The 25,286-nt window shown below is 45.7% G+C and overlaps 1 protein-coding gene across 13 annotated transcripts in view; it reads right to left on the bottom strand.

Annotated features, from left to right (window-relative positions):
- Positions 1 to 543: 543 nt before the first annotated feature.
- Positions 544 to 25,286, bottom strand: part of LOC116952022 (protein phosphatase 1 regulatory subunit 12A) — a 108,431-nt gene continuing 83,688 nt past the window's right edge. For 10 of the 13 annotated variants that reach the window (XM_076072771.1, XM_076072778.1, XM_076072763.1 and 7 more), the window contains 8 exons: positions 18,240 to 18,256; positions 15,548 to 15,616; positions 13,387 to 13,549; positions 12,581 to 12,685; positions 10,671 to 10,721; positions 9,615 to 9,665; positions 8,400 to 8,411; positions 544 to 4,943 (listed from right to left, as the gene is read on the bottom strand). In XM_076072771.1, the coding sequence (XP_075928886.1) occupies positions 4,857 to 4,943; positions 8,400 to 8,411; positions 9,615 to 9,665; positions 10,671 to 10,721; positions 12,581 to 12,685; positions 13,387 to 13,549; positions 15,548 to 15,616; positions 18,240 to 18,256 (555 nt within the window). In that variant the 3' untranslated portion in view covers positions 544 to 4,856. The remainder of the gene's footprint in view (positions 4,944 to 8,399; positions 8,412 to 9,614; positions 9,666 to 10,670; positions 10,722 to 12,580; positions 12,686 to 13,386; positions 13,550 to 15,547; positions 15,617 to 18,239; positions 18,257 to 25,286) is intronic. The other 3 variants (XM_076072779.1, XM_076072780.1, XM_076072776.1) reach the window with 2 other exon arrangements.

Here is a 25,286-nt window from a genome sequence, read left to right as displayed (position 1 = left end):
CAAATCGCTTTAAACTATTGTCATTGTAATGCGTTTTTAATGTGGCGCTGCACTCTGATGAAGAATAAACATTTATTTTAAAAAATATTTAATTAAGTAGAACGTGTCTATATTTATTTAAAGTTGCGCAATTTGATGTGACGTCACATTTCTCAAAACCCCCTCCCCCTCGTCACACATCGTCACAAATGTCTGACACCCCCCCGTGACGTCATTTATGGACGGCCCCTTATCACCGGGATGCACGAGCCTCGCCCAGGATTTGAGCTCGCAACCTTTTGATTTTGTGTTGAGCACTCGAATCGCAGTGGCACCCGGCCAAGTGTCCACGTTCTATTCACGGTTCCTTGTTACTCCATCCCTGCCTGAAGTTCGATTGAAGGCTTGTCTTCCTGCAAATGCTTTGATTACCCAGGATACCAATACCCTGGGTTGTGGGTGCCAACGAGGACACACACTGGAGGTGCATTGGAATTTTGGCAGCTGCCAAAATTCGAGGACATTACATATTCGTGCTTACACAAAGGCCACAGAAAGCCAACGTACATTTTTAAAATGTTTTTTTTATTGTTTAAAATTATGTGACAAAATAGTATACAGTTCCGTTAAAAACTGTGATGGATTAACTGAACTCTTGTCCGTGAGTGCTTACAGCTGTGACCCCTCCCAGACGTTCAAACCACATCATCAATTAAACCACTCTCACGCCATTAACCATACACATCAGGGGGCCGCCGCATCCCTTATCTGGGCTGCACAAGCACGTTACATACATATACATACAAAACGTACGTACATATACAGGTAGACATGCTGGGCGTCTCTCGCAAAGCATGGCATTGTACACGCGTAGACTCCAACGGTGTATTATTAACAGTCCAATACAGTGTGCATGATTATTAATTTTTTGCTTTTCAAAAACAAAGCCTTACTTATTTTTATTACGTGATTTTTTATATTATTGTTTTTAAAAGTAGTTTTTTTCACTTCCTCAACTCAATGTGGACATCTAGTCAGTATGTATAAAATACTCCAAGCGTTTGACTCTTAATGTATCATTATTCTTAATACGCGTACAAAATGCTTTGCACGTACTGGGAGTACTGTTTTGACACGTCGTGTGGGAAGCGAGGCTAATATATAGAGATAGCGAAACACGCGCAGTGTTGGGTAGACAATTTCAAAACGTAGAAAAGAAAATATAATAAAAACGAAGAGGGCATTCATGGGTGAATTGTGACTGCCCCTAAACTTGGTGGGAGTGGGAAATTTATTTTAGGACAGCGATAAGGCTATGGTTGTGCATCTGGCAAGTGACCTCTATTCAAGAGCCCTGGTAAGAATGATCAAAATCACTCTGGTGACACGGTTCAGTGTGTTTATGATTTTTCAAAATTGCAGAAACATGACTTGAAACATTACTTTTGAGAGGTTTTTTTTACCCAATTGCGCATTATTGTATAGGATCATTAAGTTGCTGTAAACTGCATTAATAACGGTTATGTTATGCTCATGCTTATTGAAATTTCAGCCGTGAAGTCAATGTATAAATTTGGTCAGCCGTGACTGGTCGGAGAGCTTTTGACGCCCGATTGGAGGGTTCTAAGTTCTAGTTCCGTGCAGGGGTTCATGCGACCCATCATCGTCCCTGTGGGTCGCTCGAGAAAAGTTCCCCTTGTGCTTAGTCAACAGGGGGTGGTGGGGTCCAGTCTCGCTCCCAATATGGTCACAAGGAAATTCCACCAATGGCTTAGGGCGGCCTGAGCAGATGAGCACCGCCTCAAGCAACAGTTGGAGCAGGGAGACCGTTATATAACATGAAGGGGTGCGCGCGCTTGTAGCTACAAGTTTACATAGCAACATCCACGAGTTACCACCATGACATCACATGTGCCTCTGCACGCACGGGCTACGTCTGTGTTTTTCAAGACCCTTCCTTTTAACAAACAGTGGCAAACAAAACGTTTGGTACCATCACGTTACATTTTAAAGACTCCCTTCTCAAAACACGCCTTGGCATTGTGCCAGACCATCTGTGGAGCGGGCACCCATAGATCTACAACCAAGACGAGGAGCTAAGGACAGATAAAAAAAAAATTAAGGGCAGTTGTTGACCGCCACGTTTTTGGGATGCGTTAGGATGCGACGGTTGGGTTGTGGACAGCATCAGCTGCAATGACCCTGCGGACTATGACCACCCGGTGACGCCGTGGAAGCTCCACATTTCACTCGATATTGGAGAGCCGACACTAAGCACGACCACTGTTCGACTTCCCCCAGGTATGCGTTTTAATAACCAGAGGGATGATGGGATGTGTTAATCCCTATTTGGGATTTGTAATCTACCAAATAGTCGAAGCGCTACCCATGCAGATAATTTATCCATGAATAATGCAATAAAAAATCCTATTTTGTTGGCCAGGAATTTTTCCAAAAAATTTAACTTTCTGAAGGCAATCACAAACTTCAAAATATTTGTTTTACTAAACATCACGTGGCTAATGTTCACTTTTAACAAGTGATGGATAGCATGCCCAGGCAATAATGTTGCGTAGCAGACCCCATCTATTGCCCGTCTTGAGAACTGAACTTAGCCGACATGAACAGTTCAGTCACACCAATTTAATAATACCAGTGTTAAGAGCAATGCATTCACACAGCTTGTTTGCACCGTAAGGCCGACAATCTCTTTTTTTTCTCACCGAATGCAATGTACCACACAGACTGACTTAATGCCTTGGGCTCCATCTGTCAGCAGCCAATTTTTTTTTAGCAGATTCTCCAATTTATATTGGAAGATTGTCAAACATGCAACAACAAAAATTGGCGTTTGCATTGTTCCCACCAAATGTTGGTGGAAAGTTATTTTCTGCAGACACATACACTGAGGCCCCCCCCTCCCCCTCTCGTCTCGTACACCGAAGGTAAAAAAGACAGTTTGTCATTGTTTGTTGGAAAAGTAGCCAGGACAGCAGTTTCAACCAACCCATGAATCAGGCCCAACATGTTTTGGGAAAGATTAGATACAAAAAATAAACCAAAACCAAACTAACAGCTAATGAGGTCTGCAAAGAGGCTGCTGTGGAAATGTGGTTCAAACTTCATGTGTGACAACACATGTATAAATCTGGGTTTCTTAATTTTAAAAAACCGTGGTTTTCTTCTGCCTAATCTGGCTCAACTGGTGCATGCATTTCCTAAAGTTGCCCATGGACGCGCAAGCGCATTTTGTTGCCGGGTCACCGATGTCAAAGCCCTTTTGCCCTTTAGAAATGTATTGGTGGACATAAGAGGTCAATGCACTGACTGCGTTAGCATGGCAATCTGAAGGATATACTGTTACATGCCTTTTATTTCAAGTCAACAAAAAATATATAACATGAGCATTAAAATAACGTAGCAAATGTAACGCTTGCAAGCTGGGGGCTTTAGGCGAGAGGCCTCGGGGATACTCTCGTTCACACTCAGCCGAGCAGATTTTTTGTTAATTTATTGAACCCTCACACCGTCGTGCCCGACCGAGTGGCAACGTGCCGCGGGCACGCTCAACCTGCAATGGGAAAGTCGCAAAACTCAAATCCAGATCGTCAGTTGAGACTCGGTCCCATCATTCCCCTAGAGTCGATAAGAATTAAAACAGGTACCACCTTTTGTGGGAAGTCAACAGTGGTCACATCCTCCTATAGGACAAATCTGAATAATGGTCACGTCGAATTTCCCCCAGTCCAAACAGGGCCACCAAGGGGAGTTACGTGTCAACTAATGCTCTTTTGAGCAAGGAGGTGCTCAGACCGTAACGATCTCTGGTCACCCAGCCCAAGTGGCTGTGCGCGCAAATGTGAGCTTTACACAGGAGTTGGCTTGGCGGACATTCTCACACGGAGCCATAGAGAAATGCCCCCGGCCACCTCCTTAACCTGACCGTACGAGTACACACTTGGTTGGGTAACATACACAGTGTCGTGACCTCCTCTCTCGGGAAGGGGGGGGGGGTGCACGGGTGAGTAGATAGTGGTTCAATGCCAAAGGTGATTTGGGAGCAACCGTGCAAGCCTGAATACGCGATGCTGTAATAAAGCTGTTTCGTTCGTTTGCTCATTGCCCTTAAACAAACAAGTGACCATAGATGGGACAACACAAAACGAACTGTGTACTCAATGGAACGGGATTTGGGAATAATATTAAAACAAATAAAATATCAATAGTGATAAGAATAATGGTAAAATGAACGGAATGGCACACGCAGCCCCTTTCCTGTCCCCTTCCCTCTCTCCACTTCCCTCTCTCTCCCGACCTTTAACGCCACAAGCTGAGAAACACAAATCACATGTACCCCCCTCCCCCCCCCCAGCGGCTACACAGAGCACACACACAAACGCCTGCAAAGGAAAAAGCAATTGCAGTCTCAGACCGCGATGACCCCCCCCCCTCTCTCCGTCTCTCCCCCATCCCAATCACTCGGTCAACACCGCGCACACTCGGCAACACAACGTGGTTTCTTGTAAGGCTAATCGTACGCATGCACGCGCATGCGGCTGCATTAACCAGCATGGACTGTCGCCACCTCCCCCCCCAACCGTCTTCGGTGCGGCAGATTCTACCGCCTTCGCAATTGGCAGTGCAGAGTGGCATCCAGGACGTGCGTCCACGTCAAGTCTCTGAGCCAGGGTGGGGGGAAGTGGGGGAGGGTAAGTAGTAGTGGTGGTCAGTGGAGTACGATGTCCACCAGCGCCGGGAACAGCCAGCGGACGGGTTCACGGATGTGCTTCATCGTCCGGCTTGCGGCTCTCTCCACCCCCTCCCCCCTGCGTGAGGGCGGGCGACTGGGACGACTGGGGCGGGGGAGCGGATCGCTGCTATTTGGACAGCTTGCTAATCACCCTAATCAGCGCAGCGTTCTCGTCCTTCAGTCTCTGGTTGTCAGCCCTCAGGTCTCCGAGACCCTGCACGGCGGGCGAAAAATAAAACACAGCGACAAGACAAAAGAATTGAGAAATGTCAGTGCGTAGAAAAGTTCCGAGTTCAAGGCATAAAACGCAATAAAAATTTTACGAACAAAAAAAACTGCACGTCCAAGTTACAAAAAGAAAAACGTGGCCGCTTGGAATTGAAACTGGGACGTTTTCATCCCTTTGAAGGCGCTCAAATCACCAATTGGTTTTTTTGTGTCAACATTTGTGCTCAGAAAAAAGCTTTCAGGCACTCGACGAAAGAATTCCGGAAGAAATGTTTTTTGCCTCGGCAAGCCCACGACGTGAGTGGCGCTCGGACGGGTGGGATCAAACGGGGACACACAACAACAAAGATTACTTTAAGCGAGGCATTAGCAACTTTAAGCGAGGCATTAGCAACGCGGCTTTGCACCGTCATCGTGCTGCAAAGGCCAAGCACGTGCCACACAACAGTTGCCTCAATAATAGTGTTGGACGTGTTTACATCATTGTAATCTGCAGTTTTGTACCGGAGACTCTGGAAAGTTAACAGGTGACAAAACACTTGTGTAAATACAAACCAAAAAAACTGCAAAAATTACACTCGAAAACACCGAAAGAACAAAGAATAAGTCCACGATGTTCATTCATCATTTAAAAGACACCCAGAAGAACCACACAAGGTTAATCACACGCAGCTTTGATCAGCAGTATGTACCGGCAACCAATTTCCCATGTGGCTACATCAGGTACTGCCAATAGGTCGATTTAGCACCAACTTTTACTTAACAAAATGAAACCAAATTACACCTTACAGTGGAGCCCCTGGAGGAAAGGCCTCGCTAACGACCAAAAGGCACATGGACTGCATAAAATTCGAGCCTGCGTGCTGATTATTACTACAATAGAGTTAAAATATCTGCCTGTTTAAACTATCATTGTTGGTCGCTCCAAGACAGCGATGGAAATTATACATTCCAATGGTGGAGGGATAGTCAGCTCCCGTTGACTTCCCACAATGGTATTTTACGAGCCCTGGATAGATAGCCCGATATTGAAAATGAAATGAAATAACCAAAGCGGTAATAATTGTCATTTCTCTCTCCTTCACTGTCACCACTGCTTCAAAAAAGCTGATTTATACTTGGTTATATTAAGATGGGTATACGGAATTTCAGGCTTCGAATAAGCTGGAAACGTGATTGTCCAACCCACCACCTCAGCTCATTATTGCCTACTTAAGCCTCCTGCAATTGTGGGGAAATTTAAGACTAACAATGTCGAGGTTTCCTTGATTTAGTTGAAAGTCTAGTGTTGTCATGAGTTAAGGGATAATGCAAACACTGCCCCCCCCAGGGATGTAGTACTTGCGTTAATCCAACTCAAAACCTATGAACTGGAATCATTATTAATGGTGACGGGTGGGAGGGGACTGGGGGGAGCCCCCAGCCACACCAGGTGACCCCTCCACCATCATTCTATCAAGTCGAATTTCTATCAAAGGCTGAACACGGATGGGGAGACCAACTTTTCCACCCCATATCCTACATGCGACTGACAATGGTCCATGACATATGATCAACATGAACATTACGAACTGGTAACTAACACTTTTTCTAACATGCGTGCACATGTGTACAAGTGAATACAGAAACACCGCTTGCACAAAAACCTTTGCGAGGAAAGGAGCATGCTGCGTGATCGCCGATGAAAATCTGGATTAACCCAAGTGCTAAATCTTTGTTTTTTCATATGGCAGTCGGGGGAGAAGGGACACTCTGAAGCGGAGTGTGTGCACCTGTTAAGAGGTCCCACCCCCGCACGATAGGCGGCGGGGAAGTTTCTCGTTTTTTAAAATAATTTTTCTTCCGTCAATCACATCGAGCTTGGCGAAATTTGTGTCAACTGGGATTAGCCAAACGCAGCCGGGGAGAGGTAAATGCAGACACCGCTCCACGTGGGAATGGAGTTGGCTTAGTAACACCTGCTGGCCCCACCAACTAATTTCTGCTGATCAAAGTGGGGGTGTAAACGGATCCCCCCGCCCCCCACCCCCCACTGCACACGGTCCAACGGCGGTGAAGCCGTTCCGTTCAGGACCGAACACATTGGACTTGGGGGAATTCAGCAGCAGGAAGGGAAAAGGGAGGAAACAAGGGGGAGGGGGGGGTAAAAAAATACAGAACAATTGGAGACAAGGGATGAATTTCACTCCAGATTAGTTTGCAAAATTGGTTTTCCCAGACTTCATATCTGACCCACGTGGGGCATGCCTTCAAACCGATGTTGCAGTCACAGAGTCGGTCTTAAATATGACAGCAAATAGTCTTCATCTAGGAACAAAAACCGAGTCTTATTTACTGATCTAAAATGTACGTCAAGAGTGCACATTCCTTGTGCACTCCGGCTGGATGGGGTCATGTGGCCATGTCAGCCTGGCCCAATATAGCTGAGGAAATATTTGAAAAGGAATTGGATTAATCTATGTTCATCGAGAAACATTTATCTTATTTTTCTGATTCATTATTATGTATGCCTTCATTTCATATCTTCAATTCCTACATGCTTTTATTTCCAGGTTGAGGTCGTGCCATTCTTTGCCTCGATCTTTCCCTGGGTTCCCTGGGCCGGGAAGCCCAGGCAAGACGGGTGTGGGTGCGAGCTGGGCCTCCCAGCCTCTCAATTCATTGTACGTGGACAAGGACAGTCGTTGAGATTAATGGTTAAGGAAAGTGCAAATGTGTTGCACAACACAATGAAGTTGGCACTATTAAACATGGAATAAAACACATTTCAACACTGCAATAAAAACTCAACTCAGGAATGTTACACCATTCATTTAAGCTAGAGAGATAAGGTTATGACTGTGGATAGGTGGAAATATGCGATAACTAAACTGGATATTCAGTTTGCGGTTTCCAGTACTGCGCATACAAATTACGGCGCTCCATCCACAGTTTATCTTTCGTAAAGTTTCCATTCGTAACGATCCCAGTAAACAGTTGAGAAACAGTGGGCGTACGCGAAACAATGAAACAAAGACGTCGTTCTACGGTGCACGCCCACGAGGGTGGCCCTCTTTGGCACAGTGGCATTTGAAGGCTCGAGCCTTGCGTGCGATTCGCGGAAAAACGGGAGCCGCCCAAATTCGGCACGGACATTCTGGCAAATAAGAGCACCTAACCCCGGCTCGCTTTTTTTGCAAACCAAAGTGGAGTTTAACTCATCCCTTCGGCTTGAGGAATTGATGCAAGACACCTGCCTTAGTCGGGAGGAGGAGTGGGGGGGCAGGGGACAGGGGACAGGGGGGGTGGCTAGAGGTCTACGGGGTAGAGCTGCCGCGGCTGCCGCTGCTGCGGCTGTCGGGCCCCAGGAGCCCGACAGATTCGCCACGGCCCGCGTCAGGGCCTTGTTCGCGGCCAGCAGCCGCTCGTTGAGCTGCCTCAGAGCCCGCACCTGCTGCATTACCTGCTCCAGAGGCTGCCCGGGTCAACCGCCCGCCCCACCGTCGACACAGGGGGAGACAAGACGGGGAACAGTGTGCCAAGCGACGCAGCCACGACAAAGGATACGGCGCGGAAGCATGCGCACGCACGCAGACACACGCAAGCAGGAACACGCACACATACACAAACGTTGGCAGGCACGCACACGTTATAGAGGCGCACGAATGCGTACACAGCCACGTTTGCACATGCACTCACATGCACAAGCACGTACACACACGCACAAGCATGCGCTCGCACATACATACGTACACGCGTACACGTATGCACGACCCCAAAACATGCATGCATGCCGGTACACAGCAACATATGCACGTGCACCCACACGCACGCACAAGCATGAGTACGCACACACAAATAAGCAAAAGCACTTGCGTACACAAACGCAGATGTATGCGTGTAAACATACACACAAGCGTGCACACACAAAAAACATAACATGGAGACGTGGCATCCACCACACACACGCACGCACACATCCCCATAACACCAGCCACACAAATACACATTTGCGCACAACCACCAATGAGACACCGAGCGGAGGCAAGCAAAGCCAGGGGTGCGCCACAGAAGGACGAAAAGACAAATACAAGTACACGAAGGGGGAATTGCATAAACAGAGAGGCAAATAAAACGAGGCATGTATGAAGAGGGAAGCAGAGCGGTGGTGGGAACAGTCACAGATGAGCATTGATCGGGTTGGAGGAGGAGGAGGAGGACATGTAGCATTGAGGAGCAACACCCCACATGGAGGGACCAACAGACGGAAGCATTTAGAGGTGGAGGGGCGGGGGAAGAGGAGAAGGATGCGACGAGACATTGGCGAGCAACGTCGAGGAACGCAAGGGTCCTCATCGTGCGAGTGGAGCGTGGGCCAGCGCAGGGATGGGCCGGGGTGTGGAGAGCGATTCGTGAGCGTTGCAGGGAACAGGTGCGGGGGGGGGGGTGGAAAGCAAAGAGAACAACATGAGGTCGTGATCGTAGTTACAAAGTACGCCAATTTAAAAGGGTGCCCGTAATAGACAAATAGCAACAGAGTGTGGTATGGGGGTGAAGGAGATGGGAGGGGCGGAGGGGGTAGATAATGGGAAAACAAAGGGCTAAGTGTGGAAGCACAGAAATGTTCAGATGAACATCGATGCGCAGATAAATATAATAGTTAATTAACGGGGGGTACCTTCATCTCCTCCTCCATCTCTGAAACTTTTCTCTCCAGGGCTCTTTTTTCCTGGTTTAACGAACAGAGGACATCAATTCGTGGAGGCCGTTCAACAAAAACTGCATCCTTTGTTAAAACAATAAAAAAGCGCCTCCATTCTCAAATGCGCACAGGGTGGTGGTGCTTATTCTTGGTTCTTTCGGTAAAAGTCACGTAGAAGAGAAACAATAAAATAATAAAAATATAAACCAATATTGTTTTATATTTTTATTAATAAAAATATTGTTTTATATTTTTATTAATAAAAATATTGTTTTATATTTTCCAATGCATTGAGTACCAATTTGTTGTTTTAAAATCCTCATAAAGTGAGTGCCAACATTATGGGTTGTCAAAAGTGGTCATCCAGTGGAGAGGCTGGGACTCCCCCCCCCACCCAAAGCAGCGAGGAATTTACATTGGGGGAAAAAAAACAGCTCAGTGCGCCACGGGCTGTCCAACACTTATTTGAAAGTACGATAGCACTCCAGTGGCGGCGCATTACATTGCTGTTGTAATAACGTGAATGGGAGAAATAACACGAGTGTGCAAATATGAAGCGAGTGACCTTTGGCATTTTAAAATAAAATTGTATATAGAATAACGCACGGACTATGTATTTATCTAAAACGTGTTTTTTTTGGGGGGGGGGCGGGGGGGTTCAGCCTTCCTGAAAGGAAGGAGACAGACTTTTAAGAAAATAGTACAATTGAAATAATTGGCCGTGCCCAGCGACCGATAGCTATTGCTGTCGGGGATGGCGAATCCATACAACGAGTGGCCCCCTCAATCCACGCAGTGACCTTCTCCTTCTGGAAACCACTTTCCTTTAAATAACTTTTTCACGACGACGACCCCAATATTGAGCGAAGACCCCGTCGGTCAATTTAATGGGAGGCGCGTGCGGGCCTGCCGTTCCGTTATTTACAAGAGCACAAACCGAGTTTATCCGTTCGCTTTTCTTTACAGCCTCCTAAATAAGTTAGTGCACTGCTTTCACACGGAGCAGCACCTGAGCGAAAGCAAAGACCTTACCCTCTTCTCTGCCTCCAACAGCGACGTCTTGTCAGCAAAACGCTCTTGTCTCTGTGACAGAAAAAGATAAAATAGCAGAGGGGAGGCAGAACCATTATGAGTCACCAGGTCGTTTGCAAATATGCCTTTAACTTTACGGGTAATCTGTCAACAAGGAGCAATTCATCGATGCTAAATTATCTATCTGTTCATAATATATACATCGAATTGTGGGTCAAAGTCGTTACGTATGATGTGTACCTCTAGGCTAATCGATATACCTTGAGGCTAATGAATGGCCTTTAGGATAATCGAATAAAAAAGAGGACAAAACAAAGAGAATATGCACGAATATACAAACAAGACAAATAATAAAGGTTTTTGGGGTAGATCGCGTTATTTATGTGTCGCAACCCTCCACCACCCGATACGGCCACTCATAAAAAATGTGTCACGTTGACAAAAGACAAAATAGTTCACTACTTTAGCCCACCGGTGTGTTGAAGAGTGAATCCACAACATTTACAATTTTTTGACTACGATGTTTCGCTGGTAATTACATCCAGCATCATTGGGCAATATTCTGTCAAATTCCGCGATGATGCTGGATGTAATTCCCAGCGAAACGTCGTACTCAAAAATTGTAAATGTTGTGGATTCACTCTTCAACACACCGGTGGGCTAAAATAGTGAACTGTCTTTTGTCAACGTGACACTTTTTTTACTGATTGGCCGTGTCGGGTGGTGGAGGGTTGCGCCACATTTATAAATAACGTGATCTAACCCAAAAACCTTTATTCTGAATAATGTTGGTCGTGAAAGCCTCCCACGTGTTAAACATGCAAACGAGCCAGTTCGAACAAAACAAATACGTGATTATTCAATGGAACCGTGCGACCTCATTTGTAACGCTTTGGGTTCTTTCGGTCAAGTCACGTAGGTAGAAAAATAAAATAGATCACGACGTTTCGATCGCAACACAAGCCACCGTCACCAGGTGGGACAACCACAGCAAGAAAAAAAAACTGCTGAAGTAGGCAAATCAAGATTTAACTCATTTGTAGCAATTCAACTACCAGGTGGGAGGCGAATTGTCACACGGTTAACGATTTGTTATTCAAGTGATTGATTTGAACGCGATGACTTCATGGTGACAGCGTGGCATACAAACTACACAGTGGCACGCTGCCTTCAGCGACGACTCATCACATCACCCGCCGAATGCCATCGACCTGCCCACTCGAGGGCTAATAGTGGGCAAGTTGTGACGTCAGTGGAACGAGACACTAGATTCAGAACAATCTGACCTGGCCAACGTAACACATGAACAAGAACAATTTGTGATGGCCGAGGCATTACAATAACAAACAACGGGAAGTCAAAAAGTCAGCGGTTCAGATGGTTAAGTGGCCAATGAGTGAAATGTTCATATATTTTAGCAATGAACGGATACTTCAGAATTATTATTAGTTTTGTCCAACAATCTGTCAAAAGCTACGTAATTATCCTGCACACTATTCCCATAGCACATCTGGCCAGTGCGATCCTTCCGCCTATCTCATGAAAAAAAAACATTAAATGGTGAGGCCACATCCTCTAGCCAGCAGTTAAATTCTAAGACGTAAATCAACCTACCACTCAAAACAAACCATCAAGAGAAAGGCTATTATCATCATCATCATTCCCCAGTACCTAAGAATCGCACGGTTGGCTACGTATGGTGCAAGAGAAGTTCAACACACATATGCAGATGTTTGTATTAAACAGGTCTACTTGACTCATCGAGATGAAGGGCTATAGCAGACTTTCCACAAACCCCATGCATATTTTTGCATTTTCCAGTCTGGCACAACAAGTCGTGCCACTGGCCACTGTCCTCTGAGCAGGGGTGTGAGGGGTGTTGCTTCAGTGATGAAGCGTCACCCACTCACCTGTGTCACCCTCTCCAGCTGCACCTTGGTCTCGGCCAGCTGAAGCTGTGCGTCCCGCAACTTCTTCCTCATCTCTTCGTTCTCCTTCCTCATCTGCTCATACAGCTACACGCGGGGAAGGGAGACACGGTGGGCGGGGTGGGGGGGGGGGGTCAGGGTCCGACGCAATTGACGAACCGCAAGCGAAGGCCTCGCTGGGCTAGTTGTAGCAAGGTTTGATGGAATACACCAAAATCATTACGGGCTCCGAGATTTTCCATACCGCTTGGCTAACACAGTGGGAATGTGATGGCAGCGCAGCATTGGCTCCCGAGCCATCGGGGTAGACCAATGCAAGACCCTCATGAACAAGTCTTAAGGCTCAGCAAGGTATTTTTTGCACAAAAGAAAGGACATTATTAAGATAACAATCAGTCCAGAATTGAGTAGTTCACTGGGGTAAAATTCCACTGGGAAATACAAGTTCATTTTTTAAGGGAATCCGAGGATAAAATAAAATCTCGATTTTAAAATAGAGGATGTGTAAATTAAAAAAGTGCCACGGTAATGGACAACTACTTGTCATTGATGCACTGTGGTGTGTGGGTGCATTCGGTAGATGCAGTGTGAGGAGTTTCTGATTGATATTTAGAGTACAGTGTGATTGACGTTTAGATGGGGGGAGGCAGTGTACCAATAGCAAACAGTGTGTGGTGTACTGTCGACAGCATGCGGTGTAGTAACAATAGACAGTGTGGTGTACTGTCGACAGCATGCGGTATACTACAGTGTGTGGTGTACTGTTTGCATCGTGATTTGGCCGTTACCTTGCGGTAGTCCTTTGTGTCCGGTAGCTCCGTGGGCTGCGGGGCGGGGGCCAAGGAGGGCACGGGGCGGCCAGGCCGGCCTGCCGCTACGCTTCTCATCCGATCTGCGTACCGTTCGCTGTAGTTCTCCGAGAGGCTCGTGCTCGTCGCTACTGTGTTGAACCTGCGTGCAAGTGTGCGTGAGTGTGCATGCATTCCAGGAGGTGCGACATGCGAGGGTGTGCATGTGCGCGTGCATGTGTTCGCATTGTGTGGTTGCGCACATGTGGATGCGATGATGTGGTGTGGTTGTAATGATGTTGTGTGGATGCAATGATTGGCACCAATTATTTGGACTCAATGGTTGATCGCTGCGAGCATGTTGGTAACTGATGCCTCTGAAATGCCGTTCAAGGCACATTTAGATTAAAGCAAAAACTCGTTCGGAACACACAAACTTGTACAATTTCGAGTTAAGGTCTGCAGCTATGTTTCCATCCAAAAATGTTGGTGCAACGCATTGGATTTTGCCCTGAGTTATCACCCAAGCGATGCCCTTTTGATGTGGAATTTTTTTCCAACAAAGGGTAATTACAGTTCATCTACATCAATTTTGATCCAATCCACACTTTCATCTATGAGCGTTTCTGGTCCCAATAAGTTAAAAACGTCACAAGATTTGTGTTCGTTTTAACCAACTGCAGCAGCTGGTTTGGGTTTCCGTTGACCCAATTCAATTTGGTAGCTGCCATTCGCATCCACGGCAGGCCCCAACGATCCTTTGTTTGACCGATTAAATCGAGCAGCGTTAGCTGCGTACGCTGTAGGAAAAGTTATCAGGACTCATGATGTCAACAAAGTGAATGCATTATATCTGATGAAGTCTCTTACATAGCTCCACCCACTGTAGGACAGGCAAAAGGACCATGTGATACAAGGTAAAAATAACAATCAGTTTTACGGCAGCCAATCAAATTGACACATTGCGATCTTCGGTTTTTCAATGGTGCACATCTGTTCTGAACAACCTCTTCATGTGAGACAATGGGTTCAGGATTGAGTAATGAAGCTAAATAAAGTGTTCTTCCCATTAACGATATATCCATTGTAAATATAACGTGCACCAGCTTAACCAAATCAGAAGTTAAGAAAACAGCCATCGCCACTAATTTTGATGATGTAAACAATAAAGCGGCTCAAATGCATTTGTGGGGTTGCATTTTGTTATTTGGTTTTCGTTGTTGCAAACAAACCCAAATGCATTTCATGTCATTGTTACCATGAGACCCACGTTTAATTTGTGAGACCCGTTTCATTCTGCTCCCCAGGGTTAATTCACCGTCACCGTTATCACGGACGTCTTCAACTCGCAGTAATTGGTAAGAGAATCGTCAAATATAACGAGAGGCTTGGAAATCAAACGCTTGCAAAATCCTCAAAGCAAAACAGCCCGAGTCTGCATGTCTACGGATGCTTTAAAAAAAAAAGCAAAACCAAAGTTCCATTCCATTACCAATTACGCTCCTGCGGAGAGGAAGACGAAATGCTGATCCTTTTCGAGCATAAGCAAAGAGCTGCTGCTATGGATAAGCCTTAACGACGCTGTCTGTGCGCTGTGCGCACTGCTGCCTGGCCCCGGGGAATTTCCATTGGCGGTAACGTCAGCAGCACAGACAGCCCAAAAGCCTGTCCTCTAAAAGCAATGGCAGGGTCTGACATACAAAAACGTCAGCACGCTCAAAACAGTTTACCTTCCGAGGTATTTTTTTTGCAGTTGTGTTTTAATTTACAACGCTTGCTTATCTCACGAGTGAATTATTGCGGGCTGCAAGAACGTCTACGGGTGCTTTGGGGTGCCTGGATAAACAACAAATGCATCTCGTGCTCTTTTATGGTGCTGGGCATCAATGCCAAACACAATAAGCAAAAGCCTTCCAAAGCCCCTTCAAAAAATTGAGGCTTCATTTCTTTTGTTTTACGTCGCCCAACGTAGCAGATGGGACTGGATGGATGCCCCTTTGTGGAAGGTAAACTGCTAATTGGCCCAGTGCCTGGGCTAACACAGCCCCTCTCAAAGGCTGTGACAGAACCTTGGATCGATTTGTAGGAGGAGGGAGGGGTCAAAAAAGCGGCAGAAAAGGTAATAAAAAAGACTCGTTTATCCCGGGCTCAAACCACTTACAACCCACTGCCCAACAGGCCAGGCCAGGGAGGGCGACGGGCGGGGATAGGGCCCGAGTGGAGGATGGAACTACAATGGGGGCACAGCAGGCAGAGGTGGGGTGGGGGGTCACACAAACCATGGTGCAAACGAGCAAACGCGGTGCCGGAAAGCCACGGTGAACAATTACCACAGAAACACGACGCTCCCCCACAACACCGCCACCCCCTCGCACAAACAGGCTTGGTCGCTTGAGGTTTGATTCCAAGCGATAGGAACAATAGATTTCAGGCCACTGTGGTGAATTATAATGAAGATACTTTTACTTTTTTTTTACTGCTTAGCCGAGATGCGCAAAAGTTAATTTCGAAAAGGGGCAAATTAATCGATGCGGGTTGCTGCTACACTTACTCCCATATGGATAATAAGGAATATATACAGTGAGGGAAAAAAGTATTTGATCCCCTGCTGATTTTGTACGTTTGCCCACTAACAAAGAAATTATCAGTCTATAATTTTAATGGTAGGTTTATTTGAACAGTGAGAGGCAGAATAACAACAAAAACATCCGCATATCAAAAATGTTATTAATTGATTTGCATTTTAATGAGGGAAATAAGTATTTGACCCCTCTGCAAAACATGACTTAGTACTTGGTGGCAAAACCCTTGTTGCCAATCACAGAGGTCAGACGTTTCTTGTAGTTGGCCACCAGTTTGCACACATCTCAGAAGGGATTTTGTCCCACTCCTCTTTGCAGATCTTCTCCAAGTCATTAAGGTTTCGAGGCTGACGTTTGGCAACTCGAACCTTCAGCTCCCTCCACAGATTTTCTATGGGATTAAGGTCTGGAGACTGGCTAGGCCACTCCAGGACCTTAATGTGCTTCTTCTTGAGCCACTCCTTTGTTGCCTTGGCAGTGTTTTGGGTCATTGTCATGCTGGAATACCCATCCACGACCCATTTTCAATGCCCTGGCTGAGGGAAGGAGGTTCTCACCCAAGATTTGACGGTACATGGCCCCGCCCATCGTCCCTTTGATGCGGTGAAGTTGTCCTGTCCCCTTAGCAGAAAACCACCCCCAAAGCATAATGTTTCCACTTCCATGTTTGACGGTGGGGATGGTGTTCTTGGGGTCATAGGCAGCATTCCTCCTCCTCCAAACGAGGCGAGTTGAGTTGATGCCAAAGAGCTCCATTTTGGTCTCATCTGACCACAACACTTTCACCCAGTTCTCCTCTGAATCATTCAGATGTTCATTGGCAAACTTCAGACGGGCATGTATATGTGCTTTCTTGAGCAGGGGGACCTTGCGGGCGCTGCAGGATTTCAGTCCTTCACGGCGTAGTGTGTTACCAATTGTTTTCTTGGTGACTATGGTCCCAGCTGCCTTGAGATCATTGACAAGATCCTCCCGTGTAATTCTGGGCTGATTCCTCACCGTTCTCATGATCATTGCAACTCCACGAGGTGAGATCTTGCATGGAGCCCCAGAGCGAGGGAGATTGACAGTTCTTTTGTGTTTCTTCTATTTGCGAATAATCGCACCAACTGTTGTCACCTTCTCACCAAGCTGCTTGGCAATGGTCTTGTAGCCCATTCCAGCCTTGTGTAGGTCTACAATCTTGTCCCTGACATTCTTGGAGAGCTCTTTGGTCTTGGCCATGGTGGAGAGTTTGGAATCTGATTGATTGCTTCTGTGGACAGGTGCCTTTTATACAGGTAACAAGCTGAGATTAGGAGCACTCCCTTTAAGAGTGTGCTCCTAATCTCAGCTCGTTACCTGTATAAAAGACACCTGGGAGCCAGAAATCTTTCTGATTGAGAGGGGGTCAAATACTTATTTCCCTCATTAAAATGCAAATCAATTTATAACATTTTTGACATGCGTTTTTCTGGATTTTGTTGCTGTTATTCTGTCTCTCACTGTTCAAATAAACCTACCATTAAAATTATAGACTGATCATTTCTTTGTCAGTGGGCAAACGTACAAAATCAGCAGGGGATCAAATACTTGTTTCCCCTCACTGTAATTCATGGGCTCGGACTGGCTGTGAAGCATTCACAAGTCTCCTCTCATGTATATTGGCCATAAACTTGGGTGTCCTGGAACTAAAACATCAAGCCACACAGTGGCTCCCCATACCCTTTAACACTGAAAACTATTTATAACACAAGAAAAAGTTGGACAAAAGGTGTTCGATTTGAATACAGCACTATATATTTTCAAAACGAATGTTTGATCTCGCATTCTTATTCGATCAAATGTTGCCATTGCAAATCAAATTCCTGCGAAGTGGCAAACCCCACGGTGTGCCAGTTCTACATAAGCATAGTAAACGGCAATTGTAATCTTGAATTAATGCTTTCGTGACTGCAGGAATTCATACTCTTTGGGTCTTTCGGTAAAGTCACGTAGGTAGAAAAAGCAATCGTCCTCAGCTGAAAAAATATTTTTTACCCGAGGACGATTGATTGTGTTGCGATCGAAACGTCGTCATTTTTTTAATGATATTTCTAACTATGCGACTTTACCGAAAGACCCAAAGAGTATGGCAATTGTAATTTTAACAAAATCAGAATAATTTAACACCGATTGGTGAAGCGTCTGTGGCAAAAAATGGCAACTTTTAATGAAGCAGCATCGTTCCAAGTTTTTAGAAAATGGTAACTACTGTCAAGTGAGAAATGAATTCTGAAAATTGAAACGTACCTTGTGGTTTTGTCGGGCTGCAAAACAAGAGAGGATAAAAACGAACGCGTTAGGTGATATACAGTTCCATGTGAAAACAAACATAGAATTCACGGCGCTGTTTTAACAAGGCCACACTGTAACAACGCAGTCCAAGGGATCTGACAGCGCAGACGGTGAGAACCCATGTGGGCCTCCCGTTGTAGACGACTCAAGAGGGATCGACTCGTGACAACTTTGAACAAAGGACAAGCGCGCCCACCATCATCCACTTCCTCCTCGGCGTTAACGTTCCCACATTCCTCTTAGCGAGCACGTACAGTTGAGTTGCACGGAAGTACACGGGCATATGTACCCTAGCACAAAAATATCCCCTGTATAACCTGAACAGACTGTTGGGTGCAAGTGCTGTTAGGGAGCACCTCCCTAGTGAAGATGTTTACACACTGCACCAGGTACTCATTTGAGGCCGAGTCGACCTAAGAGGCCCAGAACCGGTTCAGATAATCGTCACTGGTGTTGGCCGTGAGCGGGAGTCGAAACCGGGACGCCGGGTTCTTAGCGCAGCGTGCTAACCACTGCAAGACACAAGGCACAACGAACACACACACGCACGTGCGAACCCGCGCAAGCGCCGAAAGTTTGCGTTTTTTTCTCTCAAAGCAAAGTGACAAAACGCGAAAGCAGATTTCTGAACAGATATGGACAGCAGAGAGACAGTGATAGCACATAGTGTTGTTGTTATTATTATATATTTTTTTTACCTTGGCGATAGCAGGACAACACACGATCGCTTGTGCCCCTCGGGTAAAGGGATCGCTATATATATAAAAAAATGCCTTTCTTTACACGTAATCCTTCGATAACCCTATACCTGTCACAGTCATGGTGACATTAAGGAACGAAGAAAAAAAACCTTTCGCCATTTCAATTCCCTCTGCTGCGTCACCTGCTGCCAGACCCTGCCTGCAACACGGGTGACCCGAACCCGCCCATTGTGCTCCGTGACGGCCGCCTCTGGCCATTTAGGGCAAAGGGAGGCAAAAACAATGCCCGAGACATGAAGCAGCCATTACCTAATGCGGGGGAGTGGCGGCCCATGTGGTGTGTGGTGGTGTTCGTGATGGTTGTTGGTGGTGGTTGCCAACGGAGCAATTAAGCGCGACAAAACGTGTCATGGCCCAGCACTTCACAGGGACTCTCTCCGATAAGCGCAATGACAATGCGGGGGGGCTGAAAGAGCCACAGATTCAGCTGGAAATTTTCAGATTGGGTTGCGTGCGTGCCCCACGCGTCCGGCTTGCCTGGGCATGGCCTTTCGCTAATGCCACAAGGAGCGAGTGTCTAATTTTTTGGAGTGCAATTCAGCACGCCGATTTCAACTACGATAATGTGATGTCAGCTTCAGGATTACAGTCAATTACGGTGGAGAAGTGAGTCGTAATCTGCCGGATTTACATTAATGCAAAAGTTTATTTTTAAGACCCTTTATTATTACCTTTCTGATTTTAAAAAAGGCATGGGCTTTTTACTCGAAAAGTACTTAAATGTTTCTGCTTAGTGAACAGTTTTGATTGAAGCACTTTCCTATCGCCAAATTTCAGTGCCGCTGCTGCTTGTAAAACAAATGCTCATTTAAATAACTCTCAAGTTCTTCATGAGCATACCAACACTTCATCTCCTCCAATGCTCCCCCACCCCACTGCAACCTCGCAAGGCTGGATGGGTTTCTAATGTCCACAACTATTGCTGTGAAAATCCACCGACAATAAACCGATAATTCAACACGGTTAGGTGCGACAGCGCAAGCCAATTACAACTCCGTTGCGGCTGGGCTGCGACATGGCGAGCCGATGGCAGTAGAGCAAGTGGGTTCCTGTAGTGTCCGTGCAGTTGTTTGAGAGTTTTACTCTGCATGAGCAGGTTGCCGAATACTCATAGACTTGGTCTCATCAGGCACTCGTCTGGTTATAAAAAGGGGAATTCATGGATTGGTATGTGTGGGTTTCCATTCACGAGCAAAATACACATTAAAAGGAACTGGACAAAGACTCCAATGTAAAACCCTCCTGAAAAAATACAATGTAGAGACTAGGTGAGGCTCTCCTGGATAAAATTAACGTATTTAGTTTCATTCAATTCTTAGATCAATTACTTTTATCAACTACATTCCTTTTGACATTTTGAGACCGTTGCAATTAATTTCCGAGAAGGAGATTATAGGGTACGTTTTGAAATAAAATTAAACATCCTATCCAACAATGCTTGAAATATACCACCCTTTGGAGAGGAAAAAAAAAAGAATACATCCAGCTGTAATCAGAAGCTTGAGCGATCTGAAAAAAAATCCAGTTGATGTATTCCATACTTTCTAACAGAGCACCTTAATTGACTTGCAAGAAAAACAATCCTAAGCTTTTACTGCACACAGCGAACGCACGCTAGTATTCGGCAGCAATCATATAACTATGCCTGCCAACAAAACCTCGGCTTGTGCTTGGACTTAAAACTAAACAAGGCAGTTGCAACGGTAGCATCAAAGCTCTCTCCGCTTTGCGAAACACTCCCAGGGGGGGTTTTCTGTTCACTATCAAATTAACCCGGTACAAGTACGGACGTTTACTGTATTCGCATTTTACAAGCAATGGAAGTAACCCTTATAGCCACGCTGCGGTCCCCACACTGATAACTGTAAACCATCTTATAAAGGTTGCTTAAGCCGCACTTGACCGAGAATAAGCACCTTCACACAGAGCAATACAAGACAATGATGGCTCTGAAAAAAAACAATCCATCCCTGAAGTGCATCCTGCACACACCTCTGAAGGACACTGCAGTAGAGTTCACGGATATATTTATTTTTACATCACGCAGGCACTTATGCACGTTTTGGCACCGGCCCACACACAACGCGTGTGCGGGCGAGCATGTAATATGGTAGCTGTGGTGTACATATATTTACCTTAATAGGTACTTTATACCCTCTCAAGTAGGGTACACGTATTCAATGATTGCGTCACTCCGGGGGCAGGGGCGGAATGTATATGGAGTGCTCGTGTCACAACCAGAAACTCAAAAGTTCGGCTCGGGGTTGACTCAACATGTCGACCCCTCCAGGGTCGATGAATATCATTTTACGTCAACAGCTGTCATCCAGAAGAGACACCGGCCTGTGCCGTATGAACGTAGGATTTTGAACATTTGTCTACAGAGATGATCATCAGCCCAATGTTTGTTTGAGCAGGAGACACTCTGAATTAATTGTGTATATAACAAAAAAAACAAGGCATCTTTCTAAAGGCATTCTTCTCTTAGACATGGCACATTAATTTTCTTCTGGATTATCCTTTACGGTTTCGCCCTGTACTGGAAAATTACAACTTATTTCAAAATATTTCAGTCGGTGGCTTCATCCTTTAGTCTTCCTTAAAGTCAATAGCTCAGCAGCGCCATCTGCAGCCTATGAAGCGAGACAGTGGGGGGGGGGGGCGGCGGTGGGTGGGGGGGGATGCCAAGGGCCCAATCTCAAAAGGCGGCATACGTTCTCTTGTGTAAAGTGTTCCCTTCACTCAGCGTATGTTCGCATACACAGCTCAAAAAGGGTTGGCATCCAATAAAGAAATTCGAAGGAGTAATTCAGGAGCAGTCATTTCCACCGGCGGTTCTGAGCCAGTGGGGGAAATTCCACATTGATGCCAGAGGTCAGCTTATCCAAATAAAAGTCATTGCTGACTTCCAAAAAAGGTAACTCATTTACTCGAGCCCAGAGGAATGACAGGCTCTTATAACCGGTGTGGGAATTGACCTTCTGATTACGAGTCACGCACTCTGACCTCACCACACTATCCATATATATACAAACAGTGACAAGCAGAGAAACAAACAGCAATTGAACACCTCCACAAGACCTAGCCACAAACACGCAAACTATCACAAAGGTCGGCATGTTCCTCATACTGCAAAACAAGGCTCCCATTTAAGAACTTTACCGAGACACAGGAACATAACAAAATAACTTCAGGATTACTCGTCTATAATACGCGACACGCTCGAGTTTCTTCAATCGGGTATGTGTGGCAATCTTTTACGAAAGGACACTGCCAGCGTGCAACTTGGATATTACGAGCAGTCAGTCACCTGTGAAAGATGCTTCGCATGGGCGCTTGGAGCTCACACGATGAGACACGACACAACAGCAGACCGACGCCGCGACACTGCGCACACCTATTTCCTGATCAAAGAGCTGCGCCTTGTTGGGACTGGGCCCCAAATCGCCGCACCGCCGCCAACGCCTACACACACGCAAGCACACCCTCAAAAATGCTCGCGACAAGAGCGAGAAGCCTCCGGAGTAAAGAGCTAAAGCAAGCTAACAGACGTCATGCAATGGTAGACTGTAAGAAACCCTATCCGCAGCGTGGAATGGTTTCTTGCCAAACCCCAAGGAAAATTGCATACGAGCGAGTGAACAGTGCGATCAGCAATTACGAATTTGACTTTTACGAAAATAATGATTGACAAAAAAATTCAACAGTCAGCTGAAAAAAAAAAGACGTTTCCCCCGCAACAAAGCTACAAATACCGCACAGCTACGCTACACACAGAGAATATTACGTTGTTTTGTGTTACTTTGTGCCAAATTGCACACGTACTTAAGATCTGAATGGAAAATAGCCCGAGCCGTCTTGACAGCTCCATGTGGTCAGCAAAACCGGTTTGCGACTGCATTAAGAAGTATTAATTTCACCCTGCCAAGCCCTGCAGAGCCATGCAGACACCTAAGCTCTACGGGGTGAGCAACCTGAATGTCACAGCTTCACCACGGTTACACCACGTGTCTTCCAAATCTCACAACTGCATGGCCACGAGTTGGAAACATTGTTGGGTGGGCAGGAATATAAGTGGCTATTCACGTGCGATAACGTTCCCAAAGTGACAGGCAGCTCAAAAAATACATTAAATATTATTGTCAACAAGGCAAGAGCCTATAGAGATGTTTTATTAATTGACTACAGTTGCAGGAGAGCTTTTTTATATTTAAAACAAATACAATACCATTGCAAAATGTTTGTACAGCGAGATCTCACTCCATGTAGGGAATGGCTGGATGAGTTGATCTAAAATTTAAGCTCATGGCCATGTGGTCATCAAAACTGGTTGGGTAAAACCAGTTTTGCAAAAAAATGTCAAAATTGGCTAGATGAGCGATGGGAGTGGCTCTCCTCCAGTAATCCCTCTTGGCCTGGGTAATTACTTCCCAATTAATTAAACTCAGTATATAGATAAATATAATACATAGTACTGTGTTTCTACTTAAAAAATTCTTCCTGTGATATCCACGGGGCTTATGGCTAAAATTGTATGAACTGATCGCAGGCAAGTTTCACAATCGGTCTTTAAATGACACCGACACTTTTAAATGTCCTTCTTTTGGCATATCGTCACATTATGTATTATTGCCATCTCCAGTCGCTGTGTTTCTATGTCCACTATCCAACAGACTTATCTAATTTTCCTCAAAGACCACCTGGCAGCAGTGAGATTCGAATCACCAACTCCGCTTAAAACATTAGTTCTCAACTCGTGGTTCACGGACCACTGGTGGTACACACGCAAGGTCATGGGAGTGGTCCGTGGAACTGTTGCACAGATGCTACGATTCAGAGTAAGTTGTATTTTTTTTAAATGTTATCGGTGCATACTTGGTGCGTGGAAAAATAAACAATCAATGGATGCAAGGCATCAGGAAACGGCAGCATCAGGATTTGCATTTGGATGGAGTTCTCTTGAATGAGACCCAAGACCCTGCCCAGCCTCAGCAAGAGATCACTCCTCTACACAGGATAGGCACCAAGAGCCTTTTCTGCTGTTGGGACGGCCGAATCGTAGAATATAAACAATGCACCCTGTGCATCATTCTCTCCCAAGGGCAGGGCTGAACTCAGTACGGCACGTACCAAGTCTCCAATGCAATTACTTAGAATTAGCAGTCAAAACATCAGCACTAGGCAGACAAATGTGGTTACGCATGGTACTTCATTAAAAGCTATCGGATGCCAACGTGAATACGCGATCATCACCAGTGACACGTTACAATGATGCTTCACCATCGTACAAGCATAGGTCAAGGTAAAAACAAAAGGTTATCAAACACAATGCCACTAATGCCATTACATCTTGCCATTAAGTCCTTCAACCAGATCCCACAACTGATGAAGATCACAACTGCTTGAGCTATAAGGTACACATCTACAGTATGCCACCATATAACTATAAGTTTACCCCCATATGTGCCACCCTCTGAATGCCCACACCAATGCCCGTCTCTTTAGCCTTTGCTCTTGCATGCTGCACACACATCTCATCGATGGCAACCAACTTTCCCTCACTAAATCTACAATTCCTACCACGTACCATTTTGAATCCTATCCTGCATTGAATTTCTAGCAATCTCTGCATGCACGTATACGTAAAAGACCAAAAGAGTCCTTTGTAGTTGTTTTATCAGTCTAACTCTTTGACCAATACAATAATGCAGATAATACTCCCGGACCCAGGCACCGCTATCTTTATACTTAAATTATGATTTTATTCCTCCCAAGCGTTTTTATATCGTCATCAAAAAAACCTGCCCTCCTAAAGCAAGGCATCTCTTGACCTACTTCTCAAAACTGCCTACATTACACGCACATTCATAACCAACACACACAGAGTCGTCTATTACCCACACACTCGCTTCCTCCTGACAACTGCTCCACCAGTGTATAGTCTCATGCCCTATAACGGTCATGCCACTGAATTTTTTTTAAACTAATCTTAAGGCTCCGGGGTGTCCAGTCTTCGTGCCTAACACACTGCTGAAAAAAAACTGGAAACTCCCTAGCACCGAGGTTCTAGCTAACGAACCTGCGACACAGCTGAAACCTGGCAGAGATTTTGGAAGATGGAATTATACAGAAAGATAATGCCGCTCACCGTCAACGACCACTATGATAATAATGCCCAATCATGGGAACGGCATTGGTACACATTGCGCATGTCTTTAAATAACATGAAATATAATTAAGA

The sequence above is a fragment of the Petromyzon marinus genome, chromosome 3 (assembly GCF_048934315.1).
Source record: "Petromyzon marinus isolate PM22_M1 ecotype Great Lakes invasive population chromosome 3, UKy_Petmar_22M1.pri1.0, whole genome shotgun sequence".
NCBI lineage: Eukaryota > Metazoa > Chordata > Hyperoartia > Petromyzontiformes > Petromyzontidae > Petromyzon > Petromyzon marinus.
Note: the sequence above shows the minus strand (reverse complement) of the source record. Positions and strands in the feature narration are given on the sequence as shown.